The sequence below is a fragment of the Triturus cristatus genome, chromosome 2_1 (assembly GCF_964204655.1).
Source record: "Triturus cristatus chromosome 2_1, aTriCri1.1, whole genome shotgun sequence".
Lineage (NCBI taxonomy): Eukaryota > Metazoa > Chordata > Amphibia > Caudata > Salamandridae > Triturus > Triturus cristatus.
In genome coordinates, this window is record NC_140581.1 from 1,017,253,018 (window position 1) to 1,017,278,814 (window position 25,797).

Sequence of the window (25,797 nt, forward strand, 5' to 3'; positions counted from 1 at the left end):
CCACTCCAAAGACTTATAGATTCCGAGAACAATGTGAAATCCAACATTTCTTCAGAAAAATCCGCTTAAAAGCCTTCTTTCAGGACAAACCAGAGCCTATCCAGAAAGATTCGGGACTGAGAAATCACTCTACATAAACATTGTCCCTGTGGAAGTGCTCACTTTTGAGCAGGCGGTTCTAAAGGGCCTTAAACAAGAGACGAGACCGGTCCTCTTTCACAACCTTTCCAGAAATGAACTACAAGCTATTAAGTCCCTAGCAGAGGACAGTAGCATTACCATCAAACAGGCAGACCAAGGCGGTGCGACAGTCATACAGTCGACTACAGATTATGACCTTGAATGCCAACGCCAACTCAATAACGGAAAATTCTATACACCGATTGCTGTCAACCCCACTACTAGATTGGCAACAGACATTTCCAGTGCAGTGTTTGAGGCAGAAGCTAATGGCTGGATAAGCAAAAAAGAGGCTGATTTTCTCACAACCAAGGACCCCAGAACACCTTATTTCTATACCTTGCTCAAAATTCATAAAGGCACTACACCAGTTCCAGGTAGACCCATAGTGTCGGGCATAGGCTCCATTTTGGAGCCACTCTCGAAATTTTGTGATGGTTTCCTCCAGTCACTGGTAAAATTGACTCCCTCCTATATACGGGATACAACTGAATTGAGTAACACAGATGATATAAACCTGCTGGTGACACTAGATGTGGAACAGCTGTACACTAACATTCCCCAACGTGAGACACTTACAGTCATTGAAACATCCCTGAATGAGGTCGAGTGGACATCGCCCACACCTGTCACATTTATAATGCAGTGTGCTACACTAGCATTAACAGAACATTTCTTTGAGTACAAGAAGCAACTCTTCCACCAGTCTCAGGGTACTTCCATGGGGAGTACATTTGCCCCAAGTGTGGCTTGCCTCTACTTGGCAGCAATTGAAGAAGGTGATTCTACATCCCAACAACCCCTTCAAGGATAAACTGAGATTGTGGAAGAGGTTCATTGATGACATCCTCATCTTCTGGAGTGGTGATTTATCCACATGCAATAACTTTTGCTGGTGGATTAATACAAAGAACGAATATCTGAAATCCACCCATACCATTTCATCCACAAACATACCGTTTTTGGACATTACCATCAGACTCGACAATGGTCAGTTGAGTATGACCATATACAAGAAACCAACTGACAGGAATAGCTTACTACTATATAGTAGCCACCACCCACGAGCCCTTAGAGACAATCTACCATTTGGACAATTTTTCGCATTAGGTGAAATTGCAGCTCTATTAATGACTACAAGAAGGAGGCGGAGTCCTTATCCAAGAATCTGTTGGAAAGGCAGTACCCACCGAAGCAAGTAGCACAATCAATGAAAAGAGCCAGGAATAATCACCGGGAGACTTTGCTAGAGGTCAAACCAAAAGAATCCTCAGATACATGTGTCACGTCTTTCACACCTGAATCTAACAAAATAAAGAAGGTTATTAACAAACCTTGGAGGATTCTAAACACAGGATCCCTAGAGATCCCCAGACCCCGTTTTGCATTTAAACGCACCAGAAATATTAAAGATATGCTCATTCACACCAATTCACACCAGACCGAAACCAGCAAGTACCAATGAACAGAGATCATTATGGGACCTCCCCCCGGTCCAGGGCCATTACCCCTGTGGCTCATGTGCGGTGTGCCCTCAAACAAAACCCACAAAGTAGTTAACGCTGTCTGACTCCTTCACCTGGAAGATCACCAAACATACTAATTGCAACACAACTCGATGTGTGTATTTGATAATGTGCCCTTGCAATAAAAAATACATAGGCATGAAGATGAGGACAATAAAGACAAGAATAACAGAACATAAGAGCAACATTTGTTGCCAAAAAACCACCACAAAATTGTATACACACTTCAAAGATTGTAAACATCCTCCAGAAAGCTTACAGTGGGTGGTCCTAGAAAGTCATCCACAGATCACACACTCCGCCCTCTTTAGAATGGAACAAAGATGGTTGCATTGTTTGGGCAGACCATCAGGGACTGAACGATGAAATCCCTTGGGGTTCACTTGTCAACAACTGAGAATAAGCCAAACCCTTACACAGTGTTCCTTAGCGGGGTTGATCACAATGACAGAAATCTGTATACTGAGGGAAGTAGGTGATTTCTGCCCTCTCATCGTGATTGGAAAAAACTGTTCCATACTATTGTGTACTACCTCCAGACCACCCTGTCATGGACGAGGTAACATCTATTCCAACAAATAACTGCCTCATCCTTGAACACATGTCAACACGCTATTTTCAAACTAATGGGCTGGGATAAATCGAGTTGGCTTAAATCGAGATATATACATGCACTTTAGGCCATGAGACCTAATTATTGAAAGATTGTAATAACAGACTATCATTACAAACCCAGTCACATAACTCAGACTTCTATGGTGTATGATTATATTTGTCATAGCATTCATATATCTGGGACTTTTTTGCCCCATTCTTGACCATGACACACGTCACAACATATCGAATTAATGCTCTAATATCTCTATAATGAGCATTCCAGACACTCCAAGATGGCCGACTTCATTCATTAGCTTTTCGGCCGTTCTGACAAGAACATCACATGACACAATCCTCCACAGCTGAAACCAATTGGCTTCCCGCACCAGACCCGCCTGCAGCTGTGGCAGGCATAAGAGCGAGCCCACACCGAAGGACATTACCATCCCGGTTGCAGCGGTGCGGGGTAGGTCTACCACTGGGCTTCTTTTTGAAGCAGGTGAGTATTGAAGACGCTTTGACAATCTCCCCCAGTCTTCAGCAAATGGCGGAGGTAAGCGGTTGTCGAATCAAGTGCTGTTCAGGTTGAGTTAAGAACTACTCCGTTCCTACCGCGATTGAGTTAAACCATTTGCTTACTCCACTGGGTTTTGGGGGATCCTCGTCTGTTCTGCAGCTCCGGCATATGACCATGCTGGGTCCCCCAGTAGTCTGTAGTACTATACGATCTCCTCCCATAACTCCAGGCTTAGAGAAGCAGGGGTCTTTTAATAATACGAGGAGGACGGACGTTCTATCTTGCGTATCACCTTGCCCTACCTAGCGCCACTGTTTTGTCATTGACTTTATTCATTTTTAGACACAATACTACATGTATCTAGTATGCCGCTGTAATGATGAGGTGCGTTCTCACAAACATTAGGTGAGGTTTAGATAACTCTGATCACCACCGTTGTCACAGCCTAATCCTCACTATTGTTTTTATTGAGAGTCACGGGTGTGCTAAAATTACCCCTTAATAGCACTACATACCTATATTTTTTATGAGTGATAACTACAGGTATCACTACATATTGTTTGGGTCACTTGTGATCAGCATATAGGTCTAGAGTCATGGAATGAACTTATGTGTGATCACAAATGCCTAACTAATGTATTATGTTTTCAAATATATTTGTCTCTTTCACAGGTTGGCCTCTAAACCTGCGGGTACAGTCCCCGTAGGACCACTGAGTGGTAGGTAGTTTTTCACCTCACCATTAGGTGTAGCTAGTTGTCTTTCCATTTGGTCCTGAGGAATCGCCACAGATCATTCTTGACTACTAGGCGAGAAACATGTCGACCATGTAGGAGTAGAGCACTCTTTTGACACATTATAGCCAGATAGTCGCCTCTCCTAATCCTTATTTTAACTGGGATCCTTCCAGAATAAAGTTTATTTAGAGGATTCCCTCCCCTGTTTTATCTCGCACATCCACCATTACATCTACATGTACTAGGCCCCTCACACCCATGGCACCTTTATGGCAAGGAACAACATATCTCAGGTGAAGAGCCCCTTTATGGGTGCCCGTCGGGTATTGCAGCACCGGCCCAACAAGGAGCAGGCCTATATGATGAAGCATGACACCTAGCTTGCTGGGTGTGTGAGGGCCCTCGTTGGAGGACAACCTATCATTGTGATATCACATAAACTCTCTTACTGTGTTCTGTGACCCACAGAGGAACTTCGTACTCATCTCTTGTAGTATAACACTACCGCAATGCCATGTTCAGAAGCATCTGTTCGGACTATGAATTCCTTTCCATAGTCAGGTGCTTTTAGTAATGGTGCAGAGCTCTTTCAGGGTGTCAAAGGCTTATTGGCATCCTGTGGTCCATATTAAATTCATAGGCTGCTTCAGTTCATTGGGTGCGAACACAATAGTCCCATACCCCTTCACAAACCTCCTGTAATACCCAGTCAAGCCAAGGAATGCCCTGCCTTGAGTCTGGGTTTTGGAAGCCTCCCAGTCCAGAATAGTCTGATACTTGGGTTTCAGAAGTTATACTTGGCCTCCACCTACAAGGTGGCCCAAATACACCTCAGAACTCTGTCCTATCTGGCACTTGCTGGCCTTCATAATTAGGCCCGCCTGATGCAGGCCCTGTAACACTTCCTTGAGGTGGACCAGGTGATCCTCCCAGGTGGAGCTAAAAACAGCTACATCATCTAGATATGCTGCACTGAAGTCATCCAATCTTGAAAGATCTCTATTCACCAACCTCTGGAAGGTGGCAGGTGCATTTTTAATCCAGTAGGCATCACTTTGAACTGTTAGTGGCCTTTAGTGGTTGAAAATGCTGACCTCTCTTTTGCTCCCTGGGTGAGTCGAATCTGCCAGTACCTTGATGTTAATTCAAACATACTCAAGAATTTGGCTGCACACAAATTGTCAATCAATTAATCTGCTCTTGGAATGGGGGAACATCAGTTTTGATGACTGCATTGAGACCCCTGTAATCCACACAGAACCTCATCTCAGGTTTCCCATCTTTTGAGTGAGGTTTGGGGTCCAGTACCACTGGGATACCCCAGGGACTGTAACACCTTGCTGACCTCAATGTTAATGCATGCCTAAACTTGGTCTCACAACCTGTAAATCTTGGTTTTGACAGGGAGGCTGTCACTAGTGTCCACATCATGGGTATGCCATGTTGTCTGACCAGAGGTCAAGGAGAAGAGCTCAGCAGACTGACCTACGACTTGGCTGCATTCAGATTGCTGTGTTGCAATGAGGGTGTCAGACAAGACACACCTTCAACTGACCCATCCTGGGGGTTGTTTTACAGTAGATTAGGGAGGGATTCACTTTCCCCATCCTGACCTCCATCAGTGACCATCAACATGGTCATGTCAGCTCTGTTCTGCTTGGGTTTTAGGCAATTTACATGGAGAATTCTGTGAGGACTCCTTGGGGTGCCTAAGTCAACCAAATAGCTGGCGTCCCACTTATTTTCCATGATTGGATAGGGCCATGTTCACTTGTCCTGGAGGGCCATGGCAGCCAACACCCACACCAGCTGACCTAGTTGGGAAACAGCCTTTACCACGAAGGCTTTTCGACGCGTTACGTTTACAACGGTACACTTACCTCGTAAACGTCTTCACAACGCATATTGCTTCCACGACCGTCTTTACCACGCAAGCAACGTCATCACGGAACGTCTTCTTCCTCATCCGAAAAAATGCGTCAGTCCTTTTTTAGTAGTGTCGGCGAAGACCTGAGAAAAAGGCAAAAAAAAAGAAGAAAGGGGGCTTGAGGGGGTCTCCCCCCCCCCCCCCCCCCAAAAAAAAGAAAAAGCGGGGTAAAGGAAAAATCGAGGTAAAGGCAATGCGTAGAAAAAAACATTCCGTTGTAACGCATGCGTGGTAAAGGCATGCGTTGCAACGGAATGCGTAGTAACGACATATATTCGACCTAGTTAGTACTCCACCACCAGTGCGGACTTCTGGTCGTAACAGTGCTTGATATGTTCCTGGCTGGCCTCTAATCAAGAGTACCCAGTTGGCAGCCCATGTTATCCTATAGACCGCTAACACATATAGTAGTTTCCAATGGGGAACACTACTACAGGGACATATACGTTTATTTTTCCACACCTTAAATAAAATGCACCCTGCCTCCTGGACTGAGAAGGCCTAATTTAGGGGTGATTACAAACATTAAAGGCTGTGCAGGTGAATGTGCCACACATGGTGAGGGAGGGTCGAGCAGTTTGCACTGCTCCTGCAGTCTGCAATTGTAGCCTGTTTGCCAGGGTGGCAAAAAAATCATGCTTCAGCCCTGGGGACCCTTTTACCACCAATGCCCTGGGAATCCCTGGTACCCTATACTAGAAACTTATGAGAGGGTAAAGCTTTTGCTAATTTGGGATTACCAAGTCCCTCAGTTTTAGGGCACAGGCACTGGGGTCTGGGCAGCAGACTCCAGTGCACTGTAGAGTCATAACTCATTTGGAAAAAGAAAGTGGAGGGGGTGCCCATGCAAAAAGGGTACTTTCCTACGGCCTCTGTGCTCCTTAAGGCTGTTGAATAATCACATTATTTTCCTTTTTGATTTTACTGTTGTTAGTTCCAAGAGACACTCTCGGCAGTTGTGTATTCTATTAATCTTCCATAGAATTAAATACATAACATAATCTCTACTCTACATTTCAATGCTGTTTAACAATTGGTAGTGGTTGAAATAATACACCCATCTGAATGGGCAATCGTGTACCGGCCCACCTATTCCTTATATTTTCTCTACAAAAGTACAACTTTTCTTCTGTTACCCTTCTAAATTATTAATGTTGTCTAATGCATTTCAATGTAAAAATAAAACCTTGACCACACATCATTGCGAAATGACTGTCAGCAGAGCTATGGAAAGATGTACTCTACGAAAACAAAAAACAGATGTGTTTCTATTGTCACTGTAGCAGCACAATTTACTTATCACCTCTTTTTCTTATATATTTCAGAAGTACTAATCGAAGCTGTTTACTTCAGCGTTGATCCTTACATGAGGTACTCTTTTTTATATATATTTTTTTTTTATTATTGAGACAAGGAATTGTTTTCTTCTACAAAACGTTTTGAGACTGCTGCTGTTGTTAGTGTTTAGCTATCTGATGTCCTCTTGCCTGTTTAGCTACCAAGGTGGGACGAGGTGGCAAATGATGAAGCATGTCACATTACATGAGTGAACCATTCTTGTCCAGTTCTTGGAATTGCCTGGAGTTTAGGTTAAGCACAATTAGCAGCACACCGGGAAACCACGGGGTCTCTGTTAATGACTGATTGAGCAGATAGCAGACTTCTGAGGGTACCCACCAATTCTAATGTATTTAAGTTATTAAGGGCAGGTGTGAACCCTGTAATGCCCTACGTTTTCTCCTTCATGTGATATTCTAGTTGGAACAGCAGATAGCTGTGAGAGAAAAAACATAGTTACTAGAGAACGCTCTAGCCTCAAGGTACCCTTGCGGTATCAAGAATGGAGAGTTGTCATTTGCTGATGAAGATCTCCTCTCCATCCTAGCTGCACCCTCCATTATGCGAGACACAACTGTAGCACATTCAATAATTCAAATGAATGATTGGGCCATGCTGTCAGACCTAAAAAAACACAAGTAAAAACGATGCCCCATGGAGCAATAATGACAAAGTATTTGAGAGGGAATGCCGCCCGAAAGGCTTGATTGTGACAAACAAACCCAGGATTGACTAGAAGACAAGGAGTTTCGTAAAGATTGGTCCCTAATCGCATGGGAGTGCACCAGGGCCTGGCTGATATTATTCATAAAACAGCTTAGAAACTGTCTGACGCAATGGTAGTAGAGACTAAAACACTGGAGAATTCTTAAGAACCCACATTACAATTTCAAGTTTCAAAAAGAAACTAGAAGAGGTCAATAAGGACTATCTGATGCAATCCAAAATAAACACGTTCCAAAAGGATCTGTCAACATTTTTGCACACTAAGACTGATTATGTACGGAGAGAGGGTGCATCATCTCTCTCCTCAGATGACAGCAAGAGCTCCTCAGGGACAGATGGTTCCTCCGACAGAACACATGACCAACCTCAAAAAAGAGGGAGAGGCAGGAGAAACTATAGGACAGTCTCCCAGGGCCCCAATGGGGATGGCCACCCTTCGCTTTCCCACAATATCCATCTCAGCAAGGCTTCCCATGACACCCACCATAACCACAGCCTTTTTAGAGAGGAGACACGGATAGGGGAGGGGCAGAAACGGAGAACAAAAAGTCGCCTGGAAGGACCTAGAAACAAACTCAAGACAACCCAACACCAGGGTACCCCAACCAGGGATGAGCAAGAAGAGACAATGTCATAAACCAAACCCAGTTATCCCTTACAGAAACACAGAGATGTCCTGAACAAAGGCCTGGGTTTTGTCCCCACCCCCAAGGAAGATTTCTTCTGACTAAAAATCGAGATGGCAGAGTTTATTTCAAAAGATTAGACTACAGGCTTTCTGTGCCAAAAGAGAGAATCAGGAAGACTGGGCTGACGCTAAGGACAATAATACTGGACTCCGAAAAAATCCACCTTCACACCCCCAATTCAGCAACTACCTCCAGAAGTGGCCGCTTTTGAGCTGGTGATTAATGTGGGGTTTGAGCCCTTGAGACATACACAACTGCCCCATTCCAGAATCTGTCCAAAGCTGAAAGGGAAGCTCTGCAAGAGCTAAAGAACAATAATACAGTGATAATAAAGCCCATAGACAAAGGTGGAGGGATATTTATAATGCCCAAAACCATGTACCATGCAGAATGTTTGAAACTTCTAGAGAACAAGAAACATTATAGAAACTGGCAAAGAATCCCACACCAGACATAATGGAAGAAATTACCTTTCTTGTCAGAGAAGGACTAGACAACGGGTGGATCACAGAGAATGAGGCTTTTTTTCTGGTGGAAAAAGAACCAAAAACACCTTACTTTTACATTCTGCCAAAACTGCACAAGAACAAGATTCCCCGACTTGGCAGACCAATGGTGTCAGGCATAGGATCCGCACTAGAACCCCTGTCCCAATTTTGAGACTTTTTCCTGAAACCACTGGTCACAGAGATGCCCTTGTACCTAAAAGATACCAAAGACATCCTTATAAAATTGAAGGATATACTCTTCGATCAGGAAAGGGAGTTACTAATTACTCTAGATGTGGAATCCCTGTATACTAATATTCCATAGGAAACCACTCTAGAGGTAATTGAGAAGAGTCACACACCAAGACAGGAAAACAAACAAACACCAGTGGGTTTTATTCTGGATTGCGCACATATGGTCCTGACACTGAATATTTTCGAGTATGGGGGAGACTATTTCTTACAGATCCATGGGACTTCCACGGGTAGCACTTGTGCCCCAAGCCTAGCTGCCTCTACATACATGACTGTGAGAGAAAAAACCTTTATGACAATAAGAACCCTCTTCACAACCAAATTAGATTGTGGAAGAGTTACATTGATGATATCCTGGTGATCTGGAGGGGCACCAGAGAAGAAGCCTTTGATTTCATGATTTGGCTGGATTATCTGGATCCTTTCCTCAGATTCGCAATGACAGTGAGCAAGGAAGAGATGCCTTTTTTGGATCCCACAAATCTACCCCGAGGAAGCCCTTTTGAAAATTGAGTTTTGTTTTATAAACCTACTGATAAAAACAACCTCCTTAGGTTTGAAAGCTGTCAACTCCGCACACTGTGGGAAGGTCGACCTATTGGACAATTCTTGAGGCTGAGATAGAATTGCACAGAAACTATAAAGTACAAAGAACATGCTAAGATACTAAGTAATAAACTCGGAGAGAGAAATTACCTGGAAAGGACGATCACCAGTGCATGGAAAAGAGCTCTGAATAGCAATAGAGAGGCGCTTTTAGAAACATAGAAAAACATCCAGAAAATAGACCCATCTGTGTAACAACTTGCACCTCAATCTCTAACTCGGTTAAAAAGTTGGTCATGAAAAACAGGGGGATTCTGAACACTGGGAATTTAAAGATGACATGACCAATGTTCGCGTTCAAATGTAGCCAGAACATCCGAGATGTTGTTGTTCACACACACCCCAGAATTAAGAGAGTGGAATCACAACAGAGACTCAGGAACCTCCCTCCCCACAAAGGCCACCATCCGTGTGCAGACTGTGAAGTATGTAAATTCACAAAGAGATGTGCAGAGGTGGAAGTTGGCCTCTCTTGACCTTTGAGGTTGAAACATCTGACAAACTGCAACTCAAGTGATGTGATAGATGTGTTGAGATGCCCTTGTGGACTCCTGTATATAGGGATGAACTCCCGAAAAGTAAGGGTAAAGATGAGAGAGCACAGAAGCACTATCAGGTGTAGGAAAGACAACACCAAACTGACATGGAATGGTATGTTCTAGAAAAATTGGAACAGAGAAATACAGACATCACAAAAGCACTGTTCAGGTTGTAACAATGATGGGTGTGCCTCCTTTGAACTGATTCTCATGGGCTAAATTATGATATTCCATGGGGATCATTGAATAAAAGATAGCAAAACTGGATAGCTTTTTTGCATTCATCATCATAAAGTCTCTAGTATTACCTTCATGGGTGAAACACTCTCTACCATTACTATCAGAAGAGGTGTCTTTGCAACTTCTGTGAGGCCGAGGGAAACTGGGCCCAGTCTTATGAATACATATAGGATTATTGACAGTAACCCCCTTAATATGGAGGGTCTCTATGTCGCCCAATATGATGGCAGAGGAAACATTACTTGCAGAAACCTTTATATGCCCAAACTGTGAATAGGGTGAAAGACTGCATGCCCCAGAATGCAGTACGAGAGGTGGAGTTGAAGGAGGAGTCTGGGAACAATGGGCCCGGAGTCATGTCTACCACCTACATGAAATGGTATGACCTGACTTTCAGAAACACACTCACGGATGTCAGTACTTCCAGGGTAAACACCCCTGACGAGACGCATGGCCTCGGAACAACTTAAGCTCTAGGTGTGGCCATACCCGGGACCGGAGCAGAAAACTAACGCACATGCAGACTGAGCGATTGACCTCACCTGATCCAGTCCGAGTTTCCACTCTCACTCTATGGCTATTGGCATCAAACACAAGTGTGAATGAGAAATTACCACAAAATACCCTTACCTGATAGCTTTAAAAGCTGGGGTTTCCTGGCGAACTGCCACGGCACCAGACGGCTGTTCGACGGGGCCCAGTAGGAGATGAGTGTGATCTCTGCCTTGCAGAAGTAAGTCCTACAACTAGGAAACTGAATAGGGAGACAGTACGTGGCTGTACTAAGAGCAGTGGACAGGTTACTTAACATTCTCTTGAGTCTCTCTCAGTACCTAAGGCGACTTGTTTTTTTTAAATTTATTTTGTTTACTCTGTTCTCTCTCTCTATCTAACTAAAGTAGTTTGTCTCAGTACCTTAGACAGCATGATTTTCACTTTATTTTGTCTACACTGTATGTTCTCTCAATCTAACTAAAATAGTTTGTTTTGTTCCTCTGCACTGCCTCCTGATACTGAACTGATCAGAGTGGGGCAATATAGCCTTTACCCTTCTCCAGTATTTTCCCATACTTTTGGTACCTTTTTAATCTCTGTATTTTATATTACCCTGTGACCTAAGAGTGTGACTACAGGAGAGACCCACCCCAAACAGACCATGAAGCACCTAGCTAAATAGCTCTAGGTATTTGAATTTTCCCTGTTTTCCACTTGTTTACTCAATGGTCACATGAACACACTATGCTGATTATATATTGTACTTGAGTTTTAATATAGTCTACTCACTTGATCACAAATCTTTGACTATTTGTCTAACAGTGCTATAAAACCTTTATAGTTATTTTCTGTGTGGGTCCAGACTTTGTTCGACTACTATACTGAGCCAAGTTAACTCAGTTATTTAGCTTATTTAATATATAAACAATATCTTGTTGCTGCTTTTGTATTTATTCCATAGGTTTTTGCGTGTAATGATACCATTCGAGAGGTAAGGCCCTATCTTTATATCTATGCTTGCTCAACACTAACTACTTGCAGTGTAGGGGGACCTAGATACGGCTCAGATGAATGTCTTAGACCCACGGCTTAATAGAGTCAGAAACATGTAGGCAAGAATACTTAATCATATGCAGTGCCGCATACAGGCCATTATACCTAAGTATGCCTCCTGTATTTACCCCTTGGTAATCTTTTTAATTCACCAGGGATACCACCAAATTAAAGAATACTTTAGTGGTTTGTCCCATAGGTTTTTTTGAACTAACAAAACTGGCCCTAAATCACTGTCCTGAAAGAATAAAAGTATCTGAGAACTCGACCAGAAAAGCCCCATTCTGAGGTCGAGTTTGCCCTGATGGTACCATCTTACCAAGGTGGTACGAGGTCGCAAATGGTGAAGTATGTCACATTACATGAGTAAGCCATCCTCGTCCAATTCGTGGAATTGCCTGAAGTTTAGGTTGAGCACAGTTAGTAGCACACAGGGAACCCTCTGGGTCTCTATTAATGACCTGCAGATCAGCTGATTAAGCAGATGCAGACTTCTGAGGGCACCACGCCAATGTTTGTGTATTTAAGTTATTAAGGGCAGGATTGAACCCTGTAATGCCCTATTTTTTCTCCTTAATGTAATATTATAGATCAAACCATGAGCCTGCTAATCTAAGGGGCTTGGCACGTCTCCACTATATCACCACCATAATTTTTGCTTCTTTCAGATAACACATTCCTCCACAACTTAAAACGAAACATACTAAAGAAGATAACTATCTATTCTAAATGTGACATTTACACATAGGCCACAATTTACTATATAAAGTTGCAATATCTCTGTGATGGGGTGGGACCAGCCCCTAGATGATACCTACTACCATCAGCATCCATCATTGCTATGAGCCCTCTCAGCTCTTCACTGGGGCCAGAGGGCACCATCAAGAAGAAACGAGTTTGAGCCCTCAAAATTTAACTCAAAGGCACCCTTGAAGGATCCATGACTATTGGAGACACCAGGGCTGAACCATCCTGACAGGTCCCGTAATCTTCCTCTTCCTCTTCCTGGTCACTGACAGTTAACTGAACACTGGGGAACACCTGAGAACTTCTTGAAATGTGAAACGCTCCACATAACTTCCTTTGCTCCTCTCTGGGCTGTAACCAGTGTGCCCTTTGTTTGCACCCTCCAGACTCTAGTTCCAAAGGGAGTCAAAAGTTACTGTGCTAGTGCCAATCCTTCACCAAGGCCAAATCTCTTTTCTCAGCTTTACTCAGCTCAACAACACCTGCTGATCTGAGCATTTTGCTGAGTCTTACGTTGGAGAGATCAATCAAGGTTGATGCAATCAGGGACCCACCAGTGCAGATGGGGAACCACATCAATTATGGTTATCCTGGAGCAGAGCCAGTAGTCACATGAGGTGTCTGACGGCAGTCCTTGAGGAAAGACTGGATAGTTCATTGTAAATTGTGTTAATGGGGGGGTGGGGGGGGGGGAGTCATTCAAATTACTTGTGAGACAGTATGCATAAACCTCTCCGCTTCCATGTTTGCTGAGGCCATTGTGGTGTAATCCACTAGTGCTTTATTCCTATGGAAGCAAGGTGTTCTGCAAGTTCATGCCACTAAAATGGAGGAAAATTGTCTTTTCTAACTTCCTGAATAAGACCATGCATAGCTGTGATCTTTTTTTTAAAGTATAGGAATTCTTCACTTGCTGAAGTATTGGGAACAATTTTGACTTCTGGGTATTTTAAGAAATCATGAATCGCCAACATTTGGCAGCCATCAAACCGGCTCCGAAAATCAGCCCTCACTCATACACAGAGGGACGGTGGGACTTCTTCCATGATTACAGGCTCTGGTGGATCAGGGCTGCTTTTAGCCTGGCACAAATTACACTCACGGACCACTTGCTGCATCGTCTCATCTAGTTTGGGAAGCCACATCTTGCTTTTCAATGGACTTCTTGTGCTTACAATGCCCTTATTGCCCCCTTGGGCCAGGTGAACCACTTTTCTTATCAGACTTGCTGGGTTGACCAGTCTGCGGCACCTATATTTGCCAGGCTTCATCCGTTCCCTGATTCAACGTAAGACAACTCCAATCCCTTGTCCGGATGGCTTGCATAATTAACTGCTAACAGCCATCATCGTGATTGACTTGTACAATCTGACTGAATGACATGGGGAGTTACCTCTCAACCACCAGTCTTACTTATTCCTCATTTTAATGGGCTTGAGCTTCCTCTTCTGCTCGGCTCCTCTGGGAATGTCTCTGCAAATAGTCTGCAGGAGTCAGAGATGCTGGTTTATAGACTACAGAAAACAAACACTCCTATAACTGCTGTATTAATTTTTCTATTCATGGCAGAATAAGCCGAAGCAGATCCCTGGAATAGCGGAATAAGTGGCCCAGTGGGGGTGAGGTCACAACTGGTGTACACTTAACACCCACGTTCCACACAATTGCCTTTGGGTGAGCACTCGCAATCCTGTAGGACTGGCATCAACAGACAATTCTGTCTGTCTTTGGGTCATAATAGACCTGTGTGGTCTCTGCTGACAGGACAGCTTTAGTGTTTTGGAAAGATCATTCCTGCTCTTGACCCCATGTCCAGCTCAGTGAAACATTCATGAGCTCTTGCAGTAGGGTTGTAAGTTCATTTACATTTCTTATAAACTGCCCAGAGTAATTTACCATACCAAAAGACTCTGCAAACCTATGACTGAAGAGTGAGTAGGGGCCACATTGAGGTCTTTTACCTTCATGGGATCAGGTGCCACCTCCTCATCTGGGAAATGACATCCAAAAAATAATAATATTCTTTCTCAAGAATTTGTATTTCCCTCTGTGTAGTGTAAGGCCACTGTCTTTCAGTTGCTGACCTACCGTCCGCAGGCAAGCATGGTGCTCTTCCAGGATTAAGGCAAACAACAAAATATCATCACTCACATTGAGGACCCCCAATAAATCAGACAAAAGCGCTTGATTGTGTTTTGGAACACCCCAGATGTGCTAGATATTCTGAAGTTGAACATGTTGTATCACCAGAGGCCCAGATGCATGGAGAATGTGGAGAATATCTTGATTCAGGGTCAAGCATGAGTTGGTGATATGTTGATCTCTGAGCCATCTTATAAAACCATCTTGATTCTGCAACTTTGCTCACAATATCGTCAACTGTTTGGTTATTGGGTCTCTCCATCTTTATGGCCATATTTCAGAGTCTCATATTGATGCACAGTCAAACTCCCCTGGTTGTTTGGGCTTTCAAGTCACCACAATGGGAAATACTCATGGCGTTGGCTTATTTACCTTTTCAATTATGTCTGCCTCTTTCAGCCTCTGAAGCTCAGCTTACACCTTTGATCAGAGATAAAATGCGATTTGTCAGTGCCTCAATGCTGTGCCACTTTGTTTGATTTTTTTTTTCCAATTTTTATTTGAGTAGATGAAAACGAAATTACAAATTCACATAGTGAAGGAGCAGTAGCAATCAACATTTCTTCAATCAGAAGCCTCTGCAATAACCATCAAAATATTTTGTGTAAACATTGCCATACAAAGATTCCGACACAAGTAGGATAATATTTACTTACTGGAATAAAATGCTAACATTCATAAATAGCTGCTTCCTAAATTATAAATCACCCCCTAAAATAGCAATTATAATAACATCTAAAACACTATGATCGTACAGTTCAAAATACAGTACAAAAGAGGAGAGTTTTCTCTGAAAGTGCATCGTGCCAATTAGGGAAGAACAACACATTATTTTACCCCTCTTCTATATGTGACCTTCCAACCCATCTATCTTTCTAGCACTTCTAAGAGACAGGGACATTAGAATAGAACATTTATTAACCATTTGCTGCCAAAAATAAGAAAAAAGCCCTGACCAAATTGCTTTAAATCTGTGGACGGCTCCAATCCATTTAGCATATGCCTCTTCCCATGTGTAAGTGTTAGCCATCGTCCCACCGCAATGTTGTATTAATAGTATCTTATCTTATTTCCAGTTCTGGAGTTTCAGAGATCTGGCTACAGCTATAGCAATAGAAACAAAATATTGCTAATATATTGTTCAGATGGTAAACCTCGTCTGAGGACCCGAAGGACCAATCTTAAAGAAGACATAATCTGTGCTGCTAGGGAGAAATGAATACCTTCAAACACTTCGACTCAAAATCGTTGTAGAGGGCAACAATGAAAGAAAACATGATTCCTGTTTCTTGAGCTTGGCATCTAAAACATTGATCTGAAAGGAGTGGGAACATTTTATGTAGCCTTTTCGGTGTATAAGTCAACCACCTGGAGAGAAAAGCCATCTTTTTATAATTGGCAACTCTTAACGCTCTACACCCCACTTCACTTAATATCTGCCATTCTTTAATATTAAGGCTACATCCTATTTCTTTTTCTAATTTTAACAAGAATTGATCAACCTATTTCTGCTCTTTCATCTGATATAGCAGAGAGTACCAATTACCCACTCCAAGTAAGTTGTTCTCATAAATTTGCGACAATACCATTAGTGCTAATGTATATAGCATCACATAAGTTTCTCTTAGGAAACTGGTTATTTGATTGAAGCTAAAACCAAGGGCGGTATTCTGGCAGCCCACTTGCTGTACCAGCATACCCCAGGTAATCAGATTTGATAGATTACAAAAATTACACAATCTTGTGAACCCTGCCTCCTTCCAAAAACCTAGGATCCCTTGCGACATTTAGTTTCTTAAAATAAGATCTGGGTAAGTTAAGAGGGAGATAAATAAACAAAAATAAAAATAATCGTCAAATGTACATTTTAATCATTGAAACTCGACCAACTAGTGACAGAGGAAGCAAAGACCAGTTGTCCAAAAGCCTCTTTGCTTTTTTCAGTGTATTACCATAATTAAGCGTAAACAATTGATCATAATTATTAACTATAAATATTACCAAATATCTAATGGGTTTGGGTGATAACCGTTGCTCGGACAAAGAGAGACACTCTAAATTTGCATTCAGAATCTCAGTCTTGGCTTGATTTAATCTGTAGCACCCTATCAGTGTAATAGCTTGTATTTCGTGAAATGCATTTTGGATGTTTATCGAATCTGCTTGCAAATATAAGATAATATCATCCGCAACTAATTTGATTTTAGGCGTACCATTTAAGGAAGATATAACCTCCAAATTGTTGCGAATTTTAATTGCCCGGGGTTCTATAAATAGTGAGAACTGGAGAAGGGGCAACAGGCATCACTGCCTGGTTCCATGTCTGATCCTTACTACTCCTGTCTCTTCTTTATGTATCACGATTTTAGCCTCTGATCCTTTGTAGAGCTCTTGTAGCATTTTGACCAACTGCGACAGGAACCAGAATTTTTACAATATAAAATACAAAGCCTGCCAATCAACAAGGTCAAACGCCTTTTCCGCATCAGGCATTAAAATAGCTGTCTTGACCTTCCTGACCGACAGGTAATCTATTGACAGTGTTAAAAAATAGATATTCGCTGACATTAATCTATGAGGTAGAAACCCTGTTCGATCTGAATGGACCACCTGTTGTGCGCACAGGGCCAGTTTTGTTAACCAAATTTTCATAAATATTTTATCATCTACATTTCGTAGACTGATGGGACAATTTGCATTATGGTCCCTTGGATCCTTATCTTTCTTTACAAAACATACCACAACGGCTTCCTTGAAGTTTTTAGAAATAGCCTCCCCATCATTTATTTGATTGAAAAATGTTGTCAAAAAAGGTAAAAGCGCTGTCTGGAAGATCTTATAGACTTCTACAGGTAATCCATCGTTTCCTGCAGCTTTCGCATTGGCCATACTTCTCAGTGTATTGCTAACTTTCTCCTATGTAATACTTTTTATAGGAAAATCCCTCTGGTTATTCAAAATACAATACATAGATATTTTTTAAATGATTAAGAAATACCTTACCGATCTTGCCCTTAGTGTCTTCCACTATACCCATTTTGGGATCCCTAATCTGAACAATTGCATTTCTACTATTTTGGACTTTAGTAGTCCAAGCCAAGTATCTCCTATATGTTGGCTTTCCTCGTAAACCTTTTGTTTGTGGGCCTTGCTGCCAATAATGTCCTCCAATTTTTAAAAGTCTTTCAGTTGTTATTTGGCTAAGGCCATATCCTACTGACAAGCATTTATCTGATGCTCTGACCTGGCCAAATTTAGCTTATGCCAAGATTTTTCTACATCTGCCTGGAATACTTGATTTTTAGTGTTTGTTGTTTATGAACCGAAGCCTTATAGCCAATAACCTGGCCCCTAAAAGCTGCTTTAAAAGCTTCCCAAACAGAGAATACCACAGCTGAATTCTCATTAATTTTAAAAACAATTAGATAAAAAGCTGCTTTTCGTCGATCCTGCCCGGATCTTCGAGTAGAGATGTATCAAAGTGCCAACTGGTTTTTACCCCGAGTCCTTCTAATTCGACTATCATGGAAACTACTAAGTTATCAGAGAATGAGTTTGTGATTATCTCTGACTCCCTTCTTGCCAGCCATTTATCAACTAGAAAAAAATCTATGCAAGAAGCTGACTAAAACCTAGAGGAATAGCAAGTGAATTATGAGTGTCCTGGATGGCCTTGGCGCCGTGCTTCTATAAGGGCCATTTCCTGTTACATCCAATGTATCAATTTGGTTGTTTTGGGCTTTAGTTGGTTTGTTGTTTTATTTGAGGTATCCAGCCTAATATCTTGAATGTAGTTGAAATCCCCTCCCATATTATGGACCCTCTCAATGAAATTAATATATCATAAATTTGCTGTAAAGCCTCAATGTCGTCAAATATGGGACCATAATAATAAATCATACAAAACCTTCAGTCACACTATCAAAAAAACTAAAAGATTCCTGCTGAATAGGTCTCAAGAGTATTTGCTCTTTAATCCGAAAGTCGGAAAAGTTCAGCAAAACAGTTTGCGTATATTTGGCATCTGGAGTTCGCTGAAAGGGTACTCTGTGCCCCTGCATTATCGTCAAATCCTCTGGAGCAGAAGGTAAAATGTATTTCTTGATTAGCATATTCATGAGTTGTGGGACAGACTGAGTTTTGCCGTGTGACTCACTTCCTTCTGGAATTCCCGTGAATCTTAAATTTGAGCATCTTGAGTGATTTTCCATAGTCAGAAGTTTCATCTCTAGTTTCCAGATGTTGTTTAGCTCACGCAAAATATGATTTTGAACTTGTACTAGTTTATCTTCAGTATCTGGTATTCTTTGTTCAGCTTCTTATATTCGCTTAGGTAGTGTCCTCAAATTATCTTCAAAGTTGGACAGCTTTTGATTTATCATTTCGATATCTAGAGCTTTTTGAACCTTTGATCCTCGTATCTCAGGTAGAATGATGTCTAGTATTGTTTTCATGGGCGCCGGCAGTGGTTCTTGGGTAGCGCTGGAAGTTTTGATGAAGAATTCTTGTGACTGACCCTTTGCCTCCGTATCAGGCTCCTCTAGATGATATAGGACCTGTGATGAAATATTCCTATGTGCCGGTACTGCTGCAGTCTGCAGATTTGACCTAATCATGGAACTTGGCCCCTCTGCTTCACTTCGGGACCTGCTTCTTGCTATTACGTCTTGCAAAACCAAATCCCCAGATATCATAGGACTCGGAGGCAAATACATCCTTGTAAAGACAACTGTTGTTCCCCATGCTGCTTGTTTTGCAATCACATCAGTCTGAGCATTCTTAGGGTTTTTTTTTTTTTAATAACGGGAAGGTTTTAGGTTTTGCTGAAGGCTCCATCTCTTCTCCTTTAGTGAGGTCCTCATTCCCAATTGGTGATATTAGCGCTAGCTGGGGTGGTGAATCAGCTGACCTCTCGGAGACCCTAGAAGTTGATAGGAAGTTGTGGATTTCTTCTGCCTCCTCTTCCTCATTACTTAACATCTGTGGTAAAGCAACTCCAGTTGTCCCCTTTCCTTGAGCCATCTGATCAGGTTTAAAAGAAAAAACAGTAGAGCCTGCAAGATTTTCCAATTGTTTCTCACGCAATCCAGCAACCCAACTTTGTGAGGCTTTTTTCCCCTGCTTCGTGGGTACTGAAGTGGTGGGTTAGGATGCTGCTGTCACACGACTGTGGGTCACATGAACTAGGCTTAGCATATGCTCCAGCGTATGCTTGGCGAAGGTGAGACACTCCTGCGGCTCCTTACAGAGCAGACCCACCTGCCTCCAGCCTCTTTACAGTCCAGCAGACAGTGTAGTCAAACTTGCAGCGTTGTAACATTCAGGTGAGAGGTTGTGCTGGTCCCAGGTCCTTAGCCCAGCATCGATAAAAGTTCTCTATTCCCTTTGGATACTGTGAGATCTGATATCCATAAAAGCTCAGGATTGAAGATGCGAGCTCCAGCTTGCCATTGGCTCCATCGGCACCGCCATCAGCCTCGGTAGCCTGGCGTATGCCGTCAGACCGCAACAGCAGGGGCGGGGTCGGGAGAGCTAGTGCGGCGGACGTCAGTAGCAGGAAATGGGGCAGCCGCTGCCGACCGGGAGACTTTCGGCTGTGCCACTTTGTTTTTTTTTTTTGTTTTTTTTGAAACCGTTTATTACAAATCTCAAGAATATACAAATATGGGCCCACAACCTTCCGGCCGGCCGCTAGGAATGGCAGAAACATATGGCATACGTTCATAGAACACTTGGCGTTACAAGGAGCATAAGCAGGAGTTATCAACATCATGGGCCACAGCCATAATACCCCACAGTACGGTTTCATTTTATACAAACAACAAGAAAACAACACCCACAAGGCTACCCACAGTCTAAAATAGCAGCACGTGCTCCCCAATGGGGAACCCTAACTATCAGAAGAGTCCAAGGAGGGGGAGGGAAACAGAGCGAGGACTGGGGGAACCCTGTGCCCGGGGCTAGGGGAAGGAGTCAGCTAAGGGGACGGGGCTGGTGAGGCAGCAGGCAGCAACGTGTGCCACTTTGTTGATGTAAAGTTGTACTGTCTTTTCACAGCGACACCCAATCACCTTGTTCATGTGAATGCAAAAAGCAAACTCAATCAGTTTCAGGCCTTCTGCCACCTGGCAGCTCGACAGCATTTATGCCCTTTCATGTATAACAAATATTTTTGGGTACACAGTCTCTTGCTCATGAGTAATGTCTGTTATGAACATGCCAGCTAGCTGAAGGGGCGATGTAGGTCCATAGGCAAACACCCTTACCTTAGTCTTTGTAAATGCTGGACAGGGTGTCAACAAGTTGAACTTGTCCTGCGCCATAACGTTAATCAAGGCATCATTGTCAGTAATGACATTTATAGGTTTGATGCCTATAAGCTTTTGGCATTTTGTCGAGCGCCGTGCCTGAGTAATGGACTGGTCTATGGCAGGCACCACATGTATTGATTTCTACCCTTCATCATTGCCTATGTCATCCTCAACCTGCTCCCGTGGGTTAGGATATCGTTTGTTCCCCACCTTAATGCCAACAGTCCTCATTGTGCCCTCGGACCGGCACACTTTCACAAAATGATGCAGGGCCTGATTTAGAGTTTGGAGGATGGGGCACTCCATCACAAATGTGACAGATACCTCGTCCTTTGTATTATAAATGCTACTAAATATATTGTACTCGTAATATGGTGGACTGGGGTATAAATGAGGTTTGTGTCAGAGTATCCCATCTGCCAAACTCTAAATCAGACCCTTAATTTTCTGCAGCCTGAGCATTTCTTCTCATTTGCTGGGCACTCACCCAGGTGGGGGTAAGCTCCTCTCTGGAATATCCACTGTTTCAGGCTTCTTTCTCCCTTCGATCTTTGAGCTGTCTGTCTGATTGACTGGTGCTACCTTGATAAAAAGAAGGGCAGTTTTCATGTGTGAGGTTCGGAACTTCACCAATTTTTGGACCTCCTTAATGTCAGAATATCCTGTATAGACTTCCTTGTTTCCTGCGGGATCTGTTCTCTTAGCCTCCCTGATGCACAGTCCTGAATAAACTACACAAATTTCCTCCGTTTCGTCAAGCAAAGTGCAGGTACTGGCCATCTCTTTCAGTCTCGCGTAGAAAGATTCTACAGATTGTTCAGGGCCTGACGTGCCTGCCTCAGGAGGAACCTCTCGCACTCTGGATTAGCCATGGTAGCCGGGGGTTCAAAATGACCATTCAGGGCTTTGACAATTATTTCATAGTGTTTGGTAGACCATCTTCTGGTGGGTTACATGACAGTTTACAAATTCTTTCTCCTGCCAACTATAGCAGTTAAGGGCATTGGTCCTCCTCAGCCTTTTTTTTAAATTTTTTTATTTTTACAGAGTTTTATATAGCGCGAACTTGACCCGAATCGGGTATCAGAGCGCTTTACATAGCACCAGTTGTATTACATGAGGACAATTTCATTTTTGTTAGGCACGGGGAGATTAAGTGATTTGCCCAGAATCAAAGGATGTTCAGCGTCAGTGCCGAGACTTGAACCCAGTTCACCAGATTCGAGGTCGACCGCTCTAGTCTTTAGGCCATCTCCTCTCCCTTGGCCTTGGCTGCAAAATACATTTCTAACCTAGCCCCTCCTCCCATAGTTCCTATTTCGGAGCTTTTACGGGGGAGCAGGCCTGCGACAATGAATAGCTCTATAGCAGGGACTGAAGTCATGCTAGACCCATCACTCTCTCCGTACTAGGGTCTGTGAAGCCTTTGTTTTAGTTCATGCCTGGGTTTTGAGTCACTGCCCAGCTTTTCTTTGTTATCACTCCAAGGCTTTGAACTGGGACTCTGGCAGCACCATTACATTGAGATTTTCCCTCTTTTCTTCTTTTTTTTTCCTTGTTATTCCCTCCATCCAGCCCTATCTGTTTTCAAACATTTCCCATGTGCCAGGATTTACTGTTTTTCTGTTTCAGTTCTTTATGATGGTATGCCCTCTAGAGCTGTGCTTCCCAAACCTTTTAGAACCACGACTCACTTTTTAGCCTGACACATCTTTACCTACCTTTACTGTACATGGGGTGGGCACATTTTTACTGTAACTAAAGTATCCTGTGGTAGCAAATTTTATATTGAAATGGCCACTTAATTTGTACAGCCATACAGATAAAACTATATTGCACACAAATGATAATGTGGAGAAATCGGGTTTCAATTAATATTTGTCATTTGCGCATGACCAAGTAAAAGTGTTGTTTTATTTTGATCACACTTCAGAATTTCAAAATAATGTGCTTCATTTATGCTTTCCAAACCGCTGAATGTGTACAGTTCATTTACAGGTATTTACCAGTGGCGTAACACAGGCCCCCGCTAGCCTTGCGGTGCCGGGTGCCCCCAAGTTCCAGAGGCTCCCCTCAGCACAGTACTCTGGCCAGAGAGCTCCTGATTGAGTTCGGGGTGGGTCCCTCCACATACCGTGCAGGGGGGCATCTTCAAGTTTCGTTATGCCAGTGATATTTACATGTTGTTGTGTATTACAAAAAAATTACATTCTACAGCCTTTCCTTTCACACACTTTGTACCCCAGCAAGACTGTCACATAATTCACTTTACTTTGCTCTCTTTGACTGTAAGGTGAGAAAAGTTTGTAAACATCGATCCCCGTGTTAAAAAAAACATAAGCAGCAGTTTGTCAGAAGACATAGCCTGGCATTTGAAGTGCAGCGAATGTGACAGGATTTAAAAACATCTTTATTTATAATTTGGATTTTCACAGCCTACCAAGGGTCGTGACCCACAGTTTGGGAAACACTGCTCTTGCAGGGGCCTTTAGGATGGTGCGCCCTCCGGTGAGCATACACCCATACCACGCTTCCACCGCCTGGAGCCAATCCGCGTCGGCCCAATCTCAGCATTCAGGCGACTGACAGCCAGTTCTCACCCACGTGGCCGCCGCCACCCAGCCCCATGTCTACTGCTGCTCATCAGTCACCATGGCTGTTGGGTGAAAAACAGCTTCTGCACAAGACATCACTCCTGGGCCAATGCTGTTTTCTTGGCCCACTCTTCAATTGTACCAAAAGCAGCAGCAGTGTTTCCCACCAGCCCCACCCCACCCCCCACGGCCGGACAGATTTGATTGCCAGGGCCGGTTTGTGTTCCCAGTCCAGCCCTGATTGCACGACAATCACCTCCTAGGATATCCTATTCCAAACACAAATACCTACTACTGATGTGCACAACTGAATAATCAGGACCAGTTGACTTATGCAATTATGGATCAAACTCATTTGTCATGTACGCCTCTGTCTGCTGCATAACTTGCAGATTTCAACAAATAACCAGAGTGAATCAGGGTGTAAAGTATTTTTGTTACATTTGTATGAAAGTAATGAGCTTTTCAAAGGCAGTGTGTATTTACCTTATAAGTAACAACTGATTACTCCGTTGCAATAAAGTTATCTTTTTGCATGTGAAGATTCCTTTGATAAGCCTGAGTAGCCACTAATCGATCTAAATTCCAGGTTCCCTTCCCCCCTCTTCCCCTTCCCTTCCCTTACCTACCTCCCTTCCCTTCCTTTCATCTGCATTGTATTCAGTTTCTTCACATAACTATTTAATTCTTTGTTTTCTTTTTTTTGTGTTCAAATATTTTTATTGTATTTGAGAAAAAGGTATACAGTCTGATGCTACTGGGATACAACCCGGAAGGGTGAGTGAGGTACATGGTGCACAAGACAAGGCAATGGCATAGCCATACCTTTTGCCACCTGCGGCCCTGAGTTTGCTGCCTGCGGCCGCATGTAGGACCATGGGGGGTGCTGGCGATTCCTGTCGTTGCATCCCTGCGACAGCTGCAGGTAGGTGCAGAGGGCTTGGAGAAAGGCCGCCGCCCCCAAAACTTGCAGACTGAACCCCCACACCCGCTTGCTACGCCACTGTGACAAGGTATTGATTAGTATATAGCAGTAGTCCTATTCAAATATCAAATAACAGATCAGTGGTAAAGGTTTAAAGGAAGTGGGCCATGCCTGCCATATGACTAATACGGAATACAACCTAAAGGCCCCATAGGTATCTTAACTTGCGTTCTTTATTGTTGTGGAATGTGAGCTACCTGGTTGCAGTCCTGAAAAAAGAACCATACCCATTTAAAATCTGAGATGCTAGCAAATACAGATTCTACCGCATCTTTACGTTCACTGTGTGCCCACCACATCATCATTTTCTGCTGCCTTTTGGGGAGTGGAACCTATGCCTTAGTTACTCTTGTGTCATTCCGAACTATGTAATTTTAAAATGCACAACTGTTGTCAAGTGTGTGCACTTTCAGCTACAGTAAGGGATGGTGTGTGTACTGCAATAGGTTGAATTCAATGAATGCAGATTTCATGGTTTCTGGCTCTGCTGCAGTCTATTGGAGAAATTAGGATCTCTGTAGATAGTCACATCCTCCAAGGGTGTTTAAAATTAGGTACATTATTTAAGGCACCATCTCAGTTGAGTGAAGGACTACTTGGAAAAGGCCCTAGAATGATGTAAAATCCACTCAAAACAACAATTTCCTTCACTGTGTAAAAAAGGCATGCTGACATGCATTGGTCCAATGTCAACCAAGCTTTCCCAAATCTCATACAGTTTATTTTCCTTTTTTTTTTTTTTGGCAGTGTTGACTATTTGCTGCAGATGCGAATGTGAAGTCTCAAGTACTTGGATTAGTTATGTCCGTCTTCAGGGTCACTTTGTAAGAAAGGTTAATCGAATTTTGAAGGGCAGGTACTTGATGGCACATCGGAGGTAAAGAGGTGCTCTTGGAGTAGGTTAAAGATCCAGCTACCATGCAAGTATGACTGGACTTAGTTCACTTCTTCTCCTTTTCGTCCTGAACATTATATTAGTATCTGAAGTAGTTGTGTATAAAGGGCCCGAGAATTAAGGGAGGATGAATGTCACTTTCCTTTCTCCCCTAAGTCACAAAACAATTAAGTTGGCTAAATCCCACTTAGCAGTCATGAAATAAGTGTT

At 43.0% G+C, this 25,797-nt stretch overlaps 1 protein-coding gene across 2 annotated transcripts in view; it reads left to right on the top strand.

The window, feature by feature from the left end:
* The window catches only part of LOC146866244 (prostaglandin reductase 1-like), a 336,856-nt gene that overhangs the window by 54,590 nt on the left and 256,469 nt on the right, over window positions 1–25,797 (top strand). Inside the window, exons 3-4 of one of the 2 annotated variants that reach the window (XM_085634947.1) lie at window positions 6,810–6,855; window positions 11,822–11,851. In XM_085634947.1, the coding sequence (XP_085491073.1) occupies window positions 6,810–6,855; window positions 11,822–11,851 (76 nt within the window). The remainder of the gene's footprint in view (window positions 1–6,809; window positions 6,856–11,821; window positions 11,852–25,797) is intronic. The other variant, XM_085634956.1, reaches the window with a different exon arrangement.